The 13045-nt window shown below is 41.8% G+C and overlaps 1 protein-coding gene across 1 annotated transcript in view; it reads left to right on the forward strand.

Annotated features, from left to right (window-relative positions):
* The first annotated feature begins 10743 nt into the window (after positions 1-10743).
* The window catches only part of UBE2G1 (ubiquitin conjugating enzyme E2G 1), a 31032-nt gene continuing 28730 nt past the window's right edge, over positions 10744-13045 (forward strand). The window contains exon 1 of the mRNA XM_015423190.1: positions 10744-10912. Within this exon, the coding sequence (XP_015278676.1) occupies positions 10744-10912 (169 nt within the window). The remainder of the gene's footprint in view (positions 10913-13045) is intronic.

Genomic DNA, 13045 nt, shown 5'->3' on the forward strand with positions numbered 1-13045 from the left:
AAACACCAACATTCATCCTTCTCTTCCCCCACCGGAATATCAACCTGCAATTAAGTCCTGTATATTTCCCGGCCGCTCTACTTCACATATTTGGACACATTTGTTTGGGGGTTTTTTTCACCTTTCCACTTCTTCTCTTCTTCTGTGTTGCTGCAGTTACACATCCACGTAAATTTAAAAACAAGTCCGGATGGTCGCATCTAATCAGAACATGGCAGCCATATTCTTTCCCCACAATCGCTCCGCATCAGGGCGGTCCTGGTCACCCCCCCGCTTGCCGATTATGGGAGGGGCCAGAGAACAGATCCCCCTGCTCCAGCCCTCTCTCAGGGAGGGCTGGTCGAGCTCTCCCGGCGTTCGGGAGGCTTAAAGGAAAGTGAAAGTCGGACAGGCGGCTCGGAGCGAGCCGAGCACCTGCCCGTCGTCATGCCGTACCAGAAGGAAGTCCAACGTACAGTTGCTTCTATGCATTTGCTTGGAACAAACTTTCAAGAGTGCAGAAAGTTTAAAAAAAGATAACATGCTAACAAGCTCATTACTTTTTAATTACCATTCAAATTTAGGAATGAGATAAATAGGACTTGATTCAAACCCTAACAGATGGACCTCTCGCCATCAGCCTCCATCCTTCAGCTATCAATCTCTGCTCTTTCCTATCCAAAGTGTACTTCTCAAATAAAGATAAGTATTTCTCTTCTAAACTTGCAATGTGGCTCTGTGTAGCTTTGTACTTCTCAAATAAAGATAAGTATTTCTCTTCTAAACTTGCAATGTGGCTCTGTGTAGCTTTGTACTTCTCAAATAAAGATAAGTATTTCTCTTCTAAACTTGCAATGTGGCTCTGTGTAGCTTTGTAAGCTGAGTAACCTGGTAAAGTGATGCTCCTGTGTTTGTAGCTTTAAGCACTCTGCTAAGTAATGGTGACTGGATTAACCAAACCAGTTAACCTCAATAGACCCTGGTATGAACTAGATTTCTGTGTCTTCTATTATTGATTATGTAAATGGATTGTTTTGTAATGAATGAAAGAAATTCCCTAAAATAACAAAACAAAACCAAGATTTTCTTTCATTTAGTTCTGGTTACATTTGTTAGTACAGCCTTTGTCTCTATTGGTTTCACTTTTACAAGGCAGTCAGAGTTTTCCAATAAATGGCATAAAGAGAGCACAGTGTTCCTAAGGGGGAATGGGGAGGACATGGTGTGGAACTTTGCTTTCCTCTCTCTTCCCAGTGCCTACCCTGCTGTGCCAAATTTTCCCTTGCACTCTGCACTTCCCTGCTTGCCTGCTGCTCTCCAAACCGTATCCCTCTTCCAAGCAAACCTACCTCAAGGTCCTCCTGCTGCCTACTAGCCTGCCCAGATGCCTTGCCCTTCATGTGCCACCAAATACCTTTGTCTTGTCACTCTGCCTCTTTTTCATACTACTGTTGCCGTTTTTTAAAGTTAAGTGGATGCAGTACTGTCTGTACTACTGTTTGAAAACTTTCCTATCAATTCTCCTTTAGACTCCAATATGTCTGTCTAAAATTTGGTAAAATTTGGTAATATGGGAACTACTACAACCCCCCTGCATTTTGTCCAATTTAGATGAAAGTCCCAAGTCCCAAGTAAAAAGGGGATCTTCCACTGAAATGATGGGAAATAAGACCAAATAGAATTACCAAAACAAAACAAAAATGAAATATACAGTAATGAACACATCCATATAAAACAACCTAATAACAAAACATTTACTTTTGGATTTAATAACAAAAATGAAAGATACTCTTTTCAACTCTTTTCAAAAGTTTAATGGACAACTTCAGCATGCAGTCTTGATTTTACCCAATAGAAAGAATATGCTGCCTACCTTGATACAGCAATAGCAGCAGTAAATAGGCCCCAATATATCTTGCTACAATTATAGAATTATTGGTTTGGTTGATCCAGTCTCCAGCACAGTTTATTCTGCTTTTTGTTAAGCAGATTTTTGAACCAATCGGTTGCTACTCAGTGATGTGCATCCAAGTAATTCACTTAATTTTGAATTCTAGCAATTTCAGAAGAGGAGACTCTTTCTTCCACTATAATATCTGCCAGTGTTGCTGTGGGATTAATTTAATATTGGTAAAGAACTTGATATACCAGTAAGAGAGTGCAATAAAGGAACACATTATTATTTCTAGAAATTAAATTAGCTACACCATTTTGCATGGAAGAGCTGGGTCCTGCATTCTGTCTATAAGCAAGGAGTGGTTGTGAAACTCAGGAAGGAGGTGGTTCAAAGGTGGCCTTTCCAATCCTGGAGCTTTCTGACCCTCAAATGGCAAAAAAGAGCCAGGAACCTTCTGAGACCAGACTCACATGAGCTTTCAGCCCACTTGTGTTTTGGTCCTTGTCAGAAATAGCATCAGAAAAATCTTTTCTCCAAAGACTTTTACTGTCCCCTGGACCTCACTTTAGATGTACCGATTGACATCACTGGAAAACTAGGACCAGAAAAATCATACTTGCTTGGTAGATGGTTAAATGAAAATTATACTAAAGTTTTTTAAACTTGGTATAAATGATAGGAAAAGCTTTCAATAATACATTAGCTGCTTAGCCACAGTACAGCATGCATATTTTGAAGCATGCATTTTATTACATTTTTTACAAGGATATACTATACAGGTACAAAATTTCAGTGATTATATAAAATCACATATAAATATACCCCCAAAAGTAAAAGAAAATCAAGAGAAGGAAACTGGAAACCAGGGGAAAAAAGAAAAGCTGTCTGGGTAAGAAACAAGTAAGAAAAATAGGAGAATATGCATTGGCTCATATTAAATCTACAATTTTATGTTTGGCAAAAACATGTCTATAAACCAGCAGGGTCTCCATGTTTGTGATAAAAGAAAACTAGACCAAAATTGAGCCCATAAGGAAATATTTTCCAGAAGGCTAATCTTATGGTTAGTAGCTAACTATATATGATTTTATAAGCAGAACCCCCAACCAGTAGGTAGTGCCATTCCATTTCCATACTATTCAATGCCACTGTGATGCATGCCTTGTTAACATCTAGATTAGATTACTGCAATGGGCTCCATATGGGGCTGCCCTTGAGACTGTTCAGAAGCTACAGTTTGTACAGAATGCTGTGGCCAAAGGGTTGACTGGAGTGGGTCATAAGGACCATATCACTTCAGTCTTGTTCCATCTACACTGGCTTCCAATTTGCTTACAGGCTCACTTCAAGATGCTGGTATTGACCTTTAAAGCCCTGTGCAACCTCAGAGCAACATCCCTTAAGGACCACCTTCTCCCATATGAACTACCCATACACCTTGGTCATCTCCAAAGGCCCTGGTTTGGTTGCCTTCTGAATCTAGATTGTTTTTTCAATGTCTTAAAATTTAAAACAAAAAAAATAAATAAACTGAGGTATGGTATCTTGGTTTGTATTTCTTACTGTGACCAGTGGAAATCTCTGGAAGTTCTAATCTAGTCTAGAGATCTTTGCTGTTTGGATAAAGGGTTACCAACTTCAAAAGTCTCCTGGGATTACAACCAGTTTCCAGACTACAAAAATGAGTTTCCCAGGAGGAAACTGGAGCTTTGGAAAGTGGACTGTATTATTTGAAGCATCACATTTCCACTGAGCTTCCTGCCCAAGTTTTGTTCCCAGTTTCCAGGAATTTCCCAAAGCAGATTTGGCAACCCTATTTGGATAACTTGCAAATGTTTTAATTAATTAATTAACTTCATTTATACCCCACCTTTCTCCCCTAGGGTGAAAAGGCATTAATAAGATTTGATTAAAGTATTGTATATACTTGCTTGGAAAATTTATACATTACCATCTCCATCACCTTATCTAATCACTGCTGTTTAGTGTGTTGATGGTATTTTCAGTGTCCGGTATGTGACATTTATTTATCCTATAGTTTTATTTTATTTCTTTAATTTATATCCACCCTCCCCGCGAGAGGGCTCAGGGCGGCTTACAAGGTCAAATATCATGACAGAGAAACAATATAAAATTCAAACTAATTTTAAAATTTCAAAGTTTCATGCAAAAACCAGAGTGAAAGTTGCATCGGTAGTGGCACTCGGATGGAAACCTTCTGAGTGATGTTGAGGGGTATCAAGCCACTAACCCCCTAGCAGGGGAGGCTAAAAGTGGAATTTGGATGCCCGCTGCCTCAGCTGAATGCCTGGTGGAACAACTGTGTTTGGCAGGCCCTGATCTCAGATAGGAGCTTGTTCCACCAGGCTGGGGGCAGGGCCAAAAAGGCCCTGGCCCTAGATGAGGCTAGCCAGATGCCCTTCAGGCCAGGGACAAGCAGAAGATGGTGATCGGTTGAGTGCAAGGCTCTGTGGGGCACATACGGGGAGAGATGGTCCCTGAGATATGCAGGTCCCTGGCTGCATAGGGCTTTGAAAGTCAGCAATCTGCCAGCAATATAAAACTGCTCAAGGAAATGGACTCTACAATAATTACGTGGATAGGTTGGAGAACCACACTCAAAGAGTAGCTATCAATGGCATTTTATCTGATTGGAGAGAGATACCCAGTGGGGTGCCACAAGACTCAGTTCTGGGCCCAGTACTTTTCAGTATTTTTATAAATCATCTAGATGAGGGGTAGGGGGACCGCTCATTAAATTTACAGATGACTTCAATGAACACATTGGAAGACAGAGATGGAATTCAACAAGATCTGAACACACTGGAACAGTGGGCTGATGTGAATGAGATGCAATTCAACAAGGATAAGTGCAGAGTTCTACATCTGGGTAACAGAAATGAGAAACACATGTACTGGATGAGGGATACATTTCAGGATAGTGGGGTGTGTGAACAGGATCTCTGGGTGGACTGTAAGCTAAATATGAGCAGTCCATGTGATGCAGCTGCAAAAAAGCCTAATGCTGTTTTAGGATGGATCAACAGAAACAAAACATCCACATTTTAGAGTTTCACAAAGCCTGCAAAATGGAGCTTTTCTGCTAGGTGGTGAGTGCCAAATTATTTGATCTCCCTTGCTGAAGCTTTCCAACTCTATGCTGCCCACATTAATCAGATCTCTACTGCTCCTTGGTTTAGGGCCTAGTTGCTTCCAGCCATTTAGGATTGTTGAACCTTATGAACCTGCCTTTTTAATTGCTTTAATTATTTATTTGTTATTCTTGTTTTGAATGGGTTTGTAACTTTACTGTTGTGACCCACCCTGAGCCCGCTTGTGGTGAGGGTGGGATATGAATTGAAATAAATAAATAAGCCAGACCTTAGTCTGTTTGTTACTTAGCCTTGTCATGTGCTCTGCCAACAGAACCGCTTTACTGTGTAATAGGTTTCCTGCCTTCTACCTAGTCTAATGACTTTATGTGCCTGAAATATGATCAGGTTTGGATTCCTGACAACTTCTTGCTTCTCTCCTGAGAGTAGAGCAAGAGAACTCTTGAATGATTACTTTTTATATGCTAGTTACAGTATGATGTGTGCATGTGCAAAATATGCAAGGTGTTGCACAGCGCTGAAAGGATTGCCATTGAAAAATGCAGCAATGATTTAGAGGGGTTTTCTGTTATGCTGCTACTGAATGGCTTACATGCATACCTAAAATCTTGCAAAATTACCTCTAGTATAACTGAAGAGCATATCTCTGTGGAAGTAGCCACTATGTCTGAAGAATGATGGCCTAACTGAATATCTGGAGGGGGCATTTCTGTTTGCAGAGGCCACATTAGTTCCCTAGTGGTGGTGGTTGGCCATGTAAGTTGAACTATCATTTACTCATTTGTAGTGTGGACTCTAGTAGCCCTGAGAAGGGAGCATTTGGTTCCCTAAATCTGACTCAAGATTGGGAAATACTGTGTTAAATTGTTGCTGTATACAAACACAGAAATGAATCTTTATTATTTGCATTCTGTGTATCTAAGCAGTATAGCAGAAAAGGTGTAGAATGAAGAAAACTCTGCTTTTCCACATTTTGGTTCTGTTGAAATGTACAACATAAATTCTGTAACTTTTCAGTATATCTACACATTATATAGATAAAAATACCTTATATGAACACATTTCAGAAAATATTAAGTCATTCATTAAGGAACAGCGATGTAACTGTCTAATCTTTTAAAAAGCTGTAGTTGCTCCTACATTTATTTACTGAATGTTTTGCCCTCCTTTCCCCCCACACTGCAGGACTTAAAAACCACTTACAAAATAAAATCAGAAACCATAATCTTAAAACATTCAGTAAGCACCCCTTCTGTGTTAGCCCCTGTCAATGGGACTCTGTCAAAAGCATGCCTGTACAGCCCTGACCTGGATAGCCCAGGCAAGCCTGATCTCAGAAGCTAAGCAGGGCCGATTCTGGCAAGTACTTGGAAGGGAGACTTCCAAGGAATGCCAGAGGCAGGCTACTCAAATCACCTCTCTGAAAAACATCCAAGCCCCCAGTAGAGGTTGCCAGAAGTCACCATGACTTCCAGGCAAGCACACAAACACACATACAATATTTTAAAAAGAAGGAAAAAGCATACCTGTACAATTCTGCTTTATCTTCTCTGCCCCAAATCTAGTTGTAGTGCCTTTGCTTGGCCAGTCAAGGCCTTCTGACTGCACCCTTTTGCAGATGGGTTAGTGCAGTGTCTGCTTACTCTAGAACTTTTGCACAGTGATGGTTCCTGCATGATGGAGGAGCCCAGGAAGGGCCTCCACACTGTTGATTTTCTGGAGGCTTTGTAAAGCTGAATTATTTAGAAAAGTGTTCTTGTGAGATCTCCCAGGCATATTTCTGACTCTTGTAACTGCAGATTGGGTGATTTATATTAATTATATTAATTTTACTCTATTTTGTGTGGGTGATTTATATTAATCTTCCTCTATTTTTTGTGGTTTACCGTAACTTGTTTAAGTCTAAAAGTGTGGTAAATAAATTAGCTCCTTAAATTGAACATGGAAGCAAATCAGCTGCCAAGCTGCAACAGATAAGTTGGTGAATAAGCATTAATCAAACTTCGGATGTGTTTAATAGGAGTGCTCATGCATCTGTACCTCTACACTCCAGTTTATCCTCTTTTGGCTTGATCCCAGCATAACTCCAGAGCCAACCTCTTCTGTAAAATGAGGGCCAATTGATACATTCAGGTGCTCTGCTGAGCTTCCTTCATGCAATCTTGACCGTGTTCCCCCCAAAATAAGACACTGTCTTATATTTATTTTTTCTCAAGAAGACACACTAGGGCTTATACCACAAATGCATAGAAATCCTGCTAGGGCTTATTTTTGGGGTAGGTCTTATTTTCGGGGAAACAGGGTACTAGTATATAGTGCACCACCTAAACCACATGGGAATTTGTATTACTGGAAAGGGTCCAAAACAGGTGGCAGCTGCTGCTATCCTGTGGTATACGCAGGCTTCTGATTCATACAGCTCTTCCTTTGTGCAGTTGCAAGTATGTGCAAGTCTGACACAATTGTATGGTGGAAGTGCTGCTAGATGTATGCATTGGGCCTTGGGGAATGGATGGGGCTGGTTCTAATTTCTGACTGCTTGAAAGTTCACCTTCCTCATTTTTAGATCTTGTCTAACAAAACAGTTTCTTCCCTATGATTGTAGTGTCATAAAATATAATTGATAAGAACTTGGAAAGAACATCGTTCTTTTTTGGATTCCGATAGGAGGCAATCTTGCATTTGGATAACAATAAATTTAGTACCATATCCAAGTTTCAGTAACTGATATTCAGTGCCTTGAAAGCAAGGCTCCTTTTCATTATATTATTGTCAGCGGATTTTTGCTAGTAATGCTCATAGTAGATAAATCTCAGAAAGAGACCTAGTTATGGTAAAAATAGCTACACCTTCTAGGTTTCTTTTCTGTCCAGAGCATGTGGCTCTTTCACACATACTGTGCTGCTCCCGGCAGGGTGGCTGGGGAAGCAAAAGGGAGACATGCCTCCCCAATTGGTTTTCCCTTCCCCAGCCAGCGTTCCCCTCCCTGGGTAGGCTTGCACAGAGAAAATTTACATGAGTTCTCAAAGGCACCCCCCACCTTTCCACCTTCCTTTCTCTTTTTCTGTCTTTCTCCCTTTCTTTCTCCCTCCCCCATCTATTTGCTTTCTTTGTTTCTCTCCCTCTTTTTCTTTCCACCTCTTTCATTCTTTCTTTCCATTCCCTCCCCTTAGACAAATATCATTAGCAAACAGATATCATTGGACAAATAAATATCAGTATCAATATCTGTTTTTACCCCTTTTGTTTTTTATTTTTGGCAGTCTCATTTAATGCTAATAAAAAGCCAATTTGCATATTTTCCAATAAAAATGTGTGTGTGATATTTGTTCATGTCTTACGGCTCTCAAAAATCTGACATTTACTCAGTGTGGTTCTTACGTTAAGTAAGTGTGTCCCCCCCCCCGCTGTAGACTTTTCAGTTGTGTTCAGAGTGCTCTAGCAGAAGTGTTCTGATGAAATGGCTGGCTGCAACTGCCAAAGCAAGCTGAAAAGTTGAGATGCCAAGCATAACTGCTGCTTCAGCCATAGGTCTCTTTTTAAGCTTAGTCATTCTTGTAGATGGTGCTGCCTTGACTTGAATTTATAGAGGACTGTTTCCCAATAAAGCAGTGTTAGTCAGTATATCTTTTGAAGCAAAGCCATAGCCAATGCACCTTTCACCAAAGCATTCTTTTTTGGGACTAGTGCCATGGCAGGAACTATGTACACTGATAGCCTATTCCATAAACTGGGAATAAGATCTATCTGCACACAGTGAACACTCTTGGTTTTTAATTCTTGGCAGTGCCATCATGGTATAGCAAATGGAAAGGCTATTAGCATAGAATGAGTCACTTTTCCATTTCAGACTGTAACCTTCTTGCAAGAGGGTAACACAGAGGCAAGATCTTGAGCCATGTTTTCCTTTCACTCTTCAGTGCTAACTGTAATAGGCAGCCTGGTTAGTCCCAAACTTTGGCTCATCCTAGAGTAAGGGCAAGGACAACATTAAAATGAGCAACTTCAAACAGTTCTGAACATGCAAAACCCCTGGACTTTGATGTAAGAAACCCAAAGGAGGGAACTGAGAAATGTCTAAAGATAAGAGTGTTGTTGAATCCATTCTCTGCTGTACGGTATACAGCATCAACTGTAAAAGAAAAAGGAGTGTTAAGTAGCAAAATGCTTTATGTATACTAAAATATGCTATCTGTTTGACCTTACTGGAAAGGCAGAAAGCTCCTGTGTCTTGGACCATGTCCATGGGCATCAGTTACATATTGGCTAAATTTTGCAAGCCTAGAACATAGCTATGGCATCTAGTTGGGCCAATGCCTTATTTTACTTTTGTCCTTTTAACGCAACTGTCAAATTCTCCCTGTAAAATCTTGACTCAGGCTTCCCACGCAGCATACTTGTAAACTTTTATTTGTGGGGAAACAATCAGCTGTTCCTATTGCAAGTGAATTTGGAAATGTGTCTCTGAAACTGGAATGAACATGTTCTTTTTTAATAAGAATTTTTACAATAAAACAAACAAATACAAATTTGGGGGTTCCAGTACATCTTTGTTAGACAATGTAGGAGGTAACATGATATATTTGTATATTGATCATTTTTATCACCGTACATTATTGTATAAGTATTCTGCATTGTATTTCAAAATGTATTCTGTAGTTTTTCTAATATGATTATATGTCGACATTGTTCATTTACTGTTCATTTACTGTAATCTTCCAGCCATTTATAAAATTTTGACCATGTATTTTGAAATCTTCCTTCCTCTTGCCCTCTCAAAATTAAAGTTAGTTTATCCATCTCTGCAGTTTCAAGGATTTTATTTATCATTTCTTCTTTTGAGGGTACTTCATTATTCCTCCAATATTTGGCATATAATATTCTTGCAGTGGTCACTACGTGTATAAGATAAAAGTCCTGTTTTTTACAGTTTTGTGGCATTATATTCAATAGAAATAATTTAGGTATAAATGGTATGATACATTCCAACATTTTTTGTAACATTTCATGAATCCAAGACCAATACTTTTTAACTGTATCACATGTCCACCACATATGAAAAAATGAACCAACAGATCTTCTTTGTGGTCTCTGTGCTTCACACCAATGGGTTTAGTGCGCACGTGCTGAACCAACCGGTGCTGTAGCAAGCTCTCTTCAGAGGATTTTCGCACCCGTTTACCTCAGGCAAGCGCAGGAGCCCAGTGCGCATGCTCAGAGGGGCGGGCGTGGATATCCCGCCAGTTCTTTTTCTACCGCTGCGTTGAAAGGATCGATTTTTCTCTCCTCCGACTCGGATCGCTGTAGCTGCCTTCGGGCCATCTAGCTCTCCTTTTTTCTTCAAAAAAGTTGTTCTTCGTTGTTTTTTTCCTTCTTTTTTCTCTCAAACTACAAAAAACAAACTATTTTTCTGTTGATTTTTCGTCAGCCACTGAGGGGATTTGTTCCTAAGGCCTTCGAGCCTTCCCCTCCCCCTCCCACTTCTCCTCAGATATTCCTTCTCTGCCCGCTTCCATCCGTATGGAAGAGAACAAAAAGAAGGGGGAAAAGTGGGGATTTTTTAACCGCTGCCGTAGGTGCGGTAGCAAATTGGCTCCCCTCGACGGCCATAAATTGTGTTTGTTTTGTCTGGGAGAGTCCCACAAGCCAGAGACTTGTAGACACTGCGTGAAATTCTCTAATCAAACTAAGAAAAATCGTGCAGCTCGTTTAAAAGTTGTGTTACTGGAGTCTGCCCTTAATCCGCCTTCGACTATGGAGGAACCACCTTCTACATCTAAAAGGGCCATCGGTACTGACCAGTCGACGTCGAAAAAATCGACATCAAAAATTGCTTCGGGGACATCGAAGGCTACGACTAAAAAGCTGCAAAGACAGGTACCTCTAAAGCCTACCAAAGCGACGCCTACACCGTCAAAGAAGGGTAAGACAGTACTGTCTGAAGAGATTTTATTGCAGCCATCTACGCCGAAGGTGGTGTCAATACCGGAGCCTCCACCACCAACGCAGATGCCACCTACTGGTCTATTGGCCTCCCCTGTGCGCCAACAGGCACCAGACGTCGCTCTGGTCTCACTCTTCACGAATGGGGAATAAAATCTACCTACCTCCTCCCTATCTTCCAGATGTGGGGGACTCCCCAAGTCAACATCTTCGTGACCAAAGACAACAAGAAGTGTCGCCTGTTCTGCAGTTGGGGAGGTCAAGGAGCCCAGTCCTTGGGGAATGGCCTTCTTTATCCATGGTCAACGAGACATCTGTACATGTTTCCTCCCCTGCCTCTAATCTTCCGGGTCATCCGCAGGATCCTCAAAGAGAATGCGAGGGTGATATTGATAACACCATGGTGGCCCAGACAGCCCTGGTTCTCGACGCTCCTAGAACTGGCTCAGGGAACGTATTACCATTTTCCTTTGGTCCCAGACCTCCTTTGTCTCGCCAATTCGCCGATACTGCGTCACGATGTGAAAACACTAAAGCTGACGGCTTGGCGTATAGAACCCCAAACTTCTCAGACCGTATAGCACACGTACTGCTGAATGCGAGAAAACCATCCACTTGCAAATCTTACAAATATTAATGGAAGAAATTTTGTGCCTTTGTCGGGACTGACACATCTCATGCCACATCAGCTGGCCTAGAGAAAGTTTTTTTGTGCCTTTGTCGGGACTGACACATCTCATGCCACATCAGCTGGCCTAGAGAAAGTTTTTTTGTTTCTTTTATCCCTTGCTGACTCGGGGCTTTCCCATTCCTCGTTACGTGTTTATTTAGCTGCTTTATCAGCATTCCATGTTCAAGTTGACGGTTGTTCACTGTTCACACATCTGGTCACCAAACGTTTTCTGAAGGGTTTGTTACGCCTCTACCCTCCAGTTAAATCCCCAGTTACTCCTTGGGACTTACCTCTAGTCTTGCGTCAATTAACACGGAAACCGTTTGAACCTTTGGCCACTTGTGAGTTACGGCTCCTTGCTTGGAAAGCGGCCTTTTTAACCGCAATCACGTCAGACAGATGGGTGGGAGAACTGTTAGCCTTTCAGCATGACCCACCTTAAGAACATAAGAACATAAGAGACGCCAATGTTGGATCAGGCCAAAGGCCCATCCAGTCCAACACTCTGTGTCACACAGTGGCCAGAAATACCAGTGCCATCAGGAGATCCAGCAGTGGGGCCAGGACATTAGAAGCCCTCCCAGTGTTGACCCCCCCCCCCCAAGCACCAAGAAGACAGAGCATCACTTGCCCCAGAGCCCCTAGCTATACCTTGTGGCTAATAGCCACTGATGGACCTCTGCTCCATATGCTTATCTAATTCCCTTTTGAAGCCGTCCATGCTTGTAGCACCCACCACTTCCTGTGGCAGTGAATTCCATGTGTTAATCACTCTTTGGGTGAAGAAGTACTTCCTTTTATCCGTTCTAACCCGACCGCTCTGCAGTTTCATGGAGTGCCCACGAGTTCTTGTATTGTGAGAAAGGGAGAAAAGTACCTCTTTCTTTACCTGCTCTTTCCCATGCATAATCTTATAAACCTCGATCATGTCACCCCTCACCTTACCTCTCTGTACTCCCTGATGGGGTCCGTCTACTGCCAGATATCACTTTCTTGCCAAAGGTGGTTTCTGAGTTTCATTTACAAGCTGTAGTAGTCTTACCGGACTTTTCCCCTAACCCTAAGACGGATGAGGACCGTCTGTTACATAATCTGGATGTCAAGAGGGCTCTCTTGTTTTACCTGAAAAGGACACAACCAACTAGACGTGATCCACATCTCTTTGTGTCGTACGCTTCATCACGAATGGGTAGTCACATTACTGCGCAAAGGCTATCCAAGTGGATCGTGGGTCTCATTCGGCTATGCTATCTCCTGGCGAAACAGCCGTTACCTGGACCAATCAGAGCCCACTCTACCAGGGCTCTCGCGATGTCCACGGCTTTCCTCAAGGGAGTACCACTTCAAGACATCTGTAAGGCTGCAACGTGGGCCACGCCTAACACTTTTATCAGGCATTACGCCCTCAACGTCCGAAAGAACAATACCAGCATGGGACGT

Source organism: Gekko japonicus, unplaced genomic scaffold (genome assembly GCF_001447785.1).
Source record: "Gekko japonicus isolate JY-2015 unplaced genomic scaffold, Gekko_japonicus_V1.1 scaffold791, whole genome shotgun sequence".
Classification (NCBI taxonomy): Eukaryota; Metazoa; Chordata; class Lepidosauria; order Squamata; family Gekkonidae; genus Gekko; species Gekko japonicus.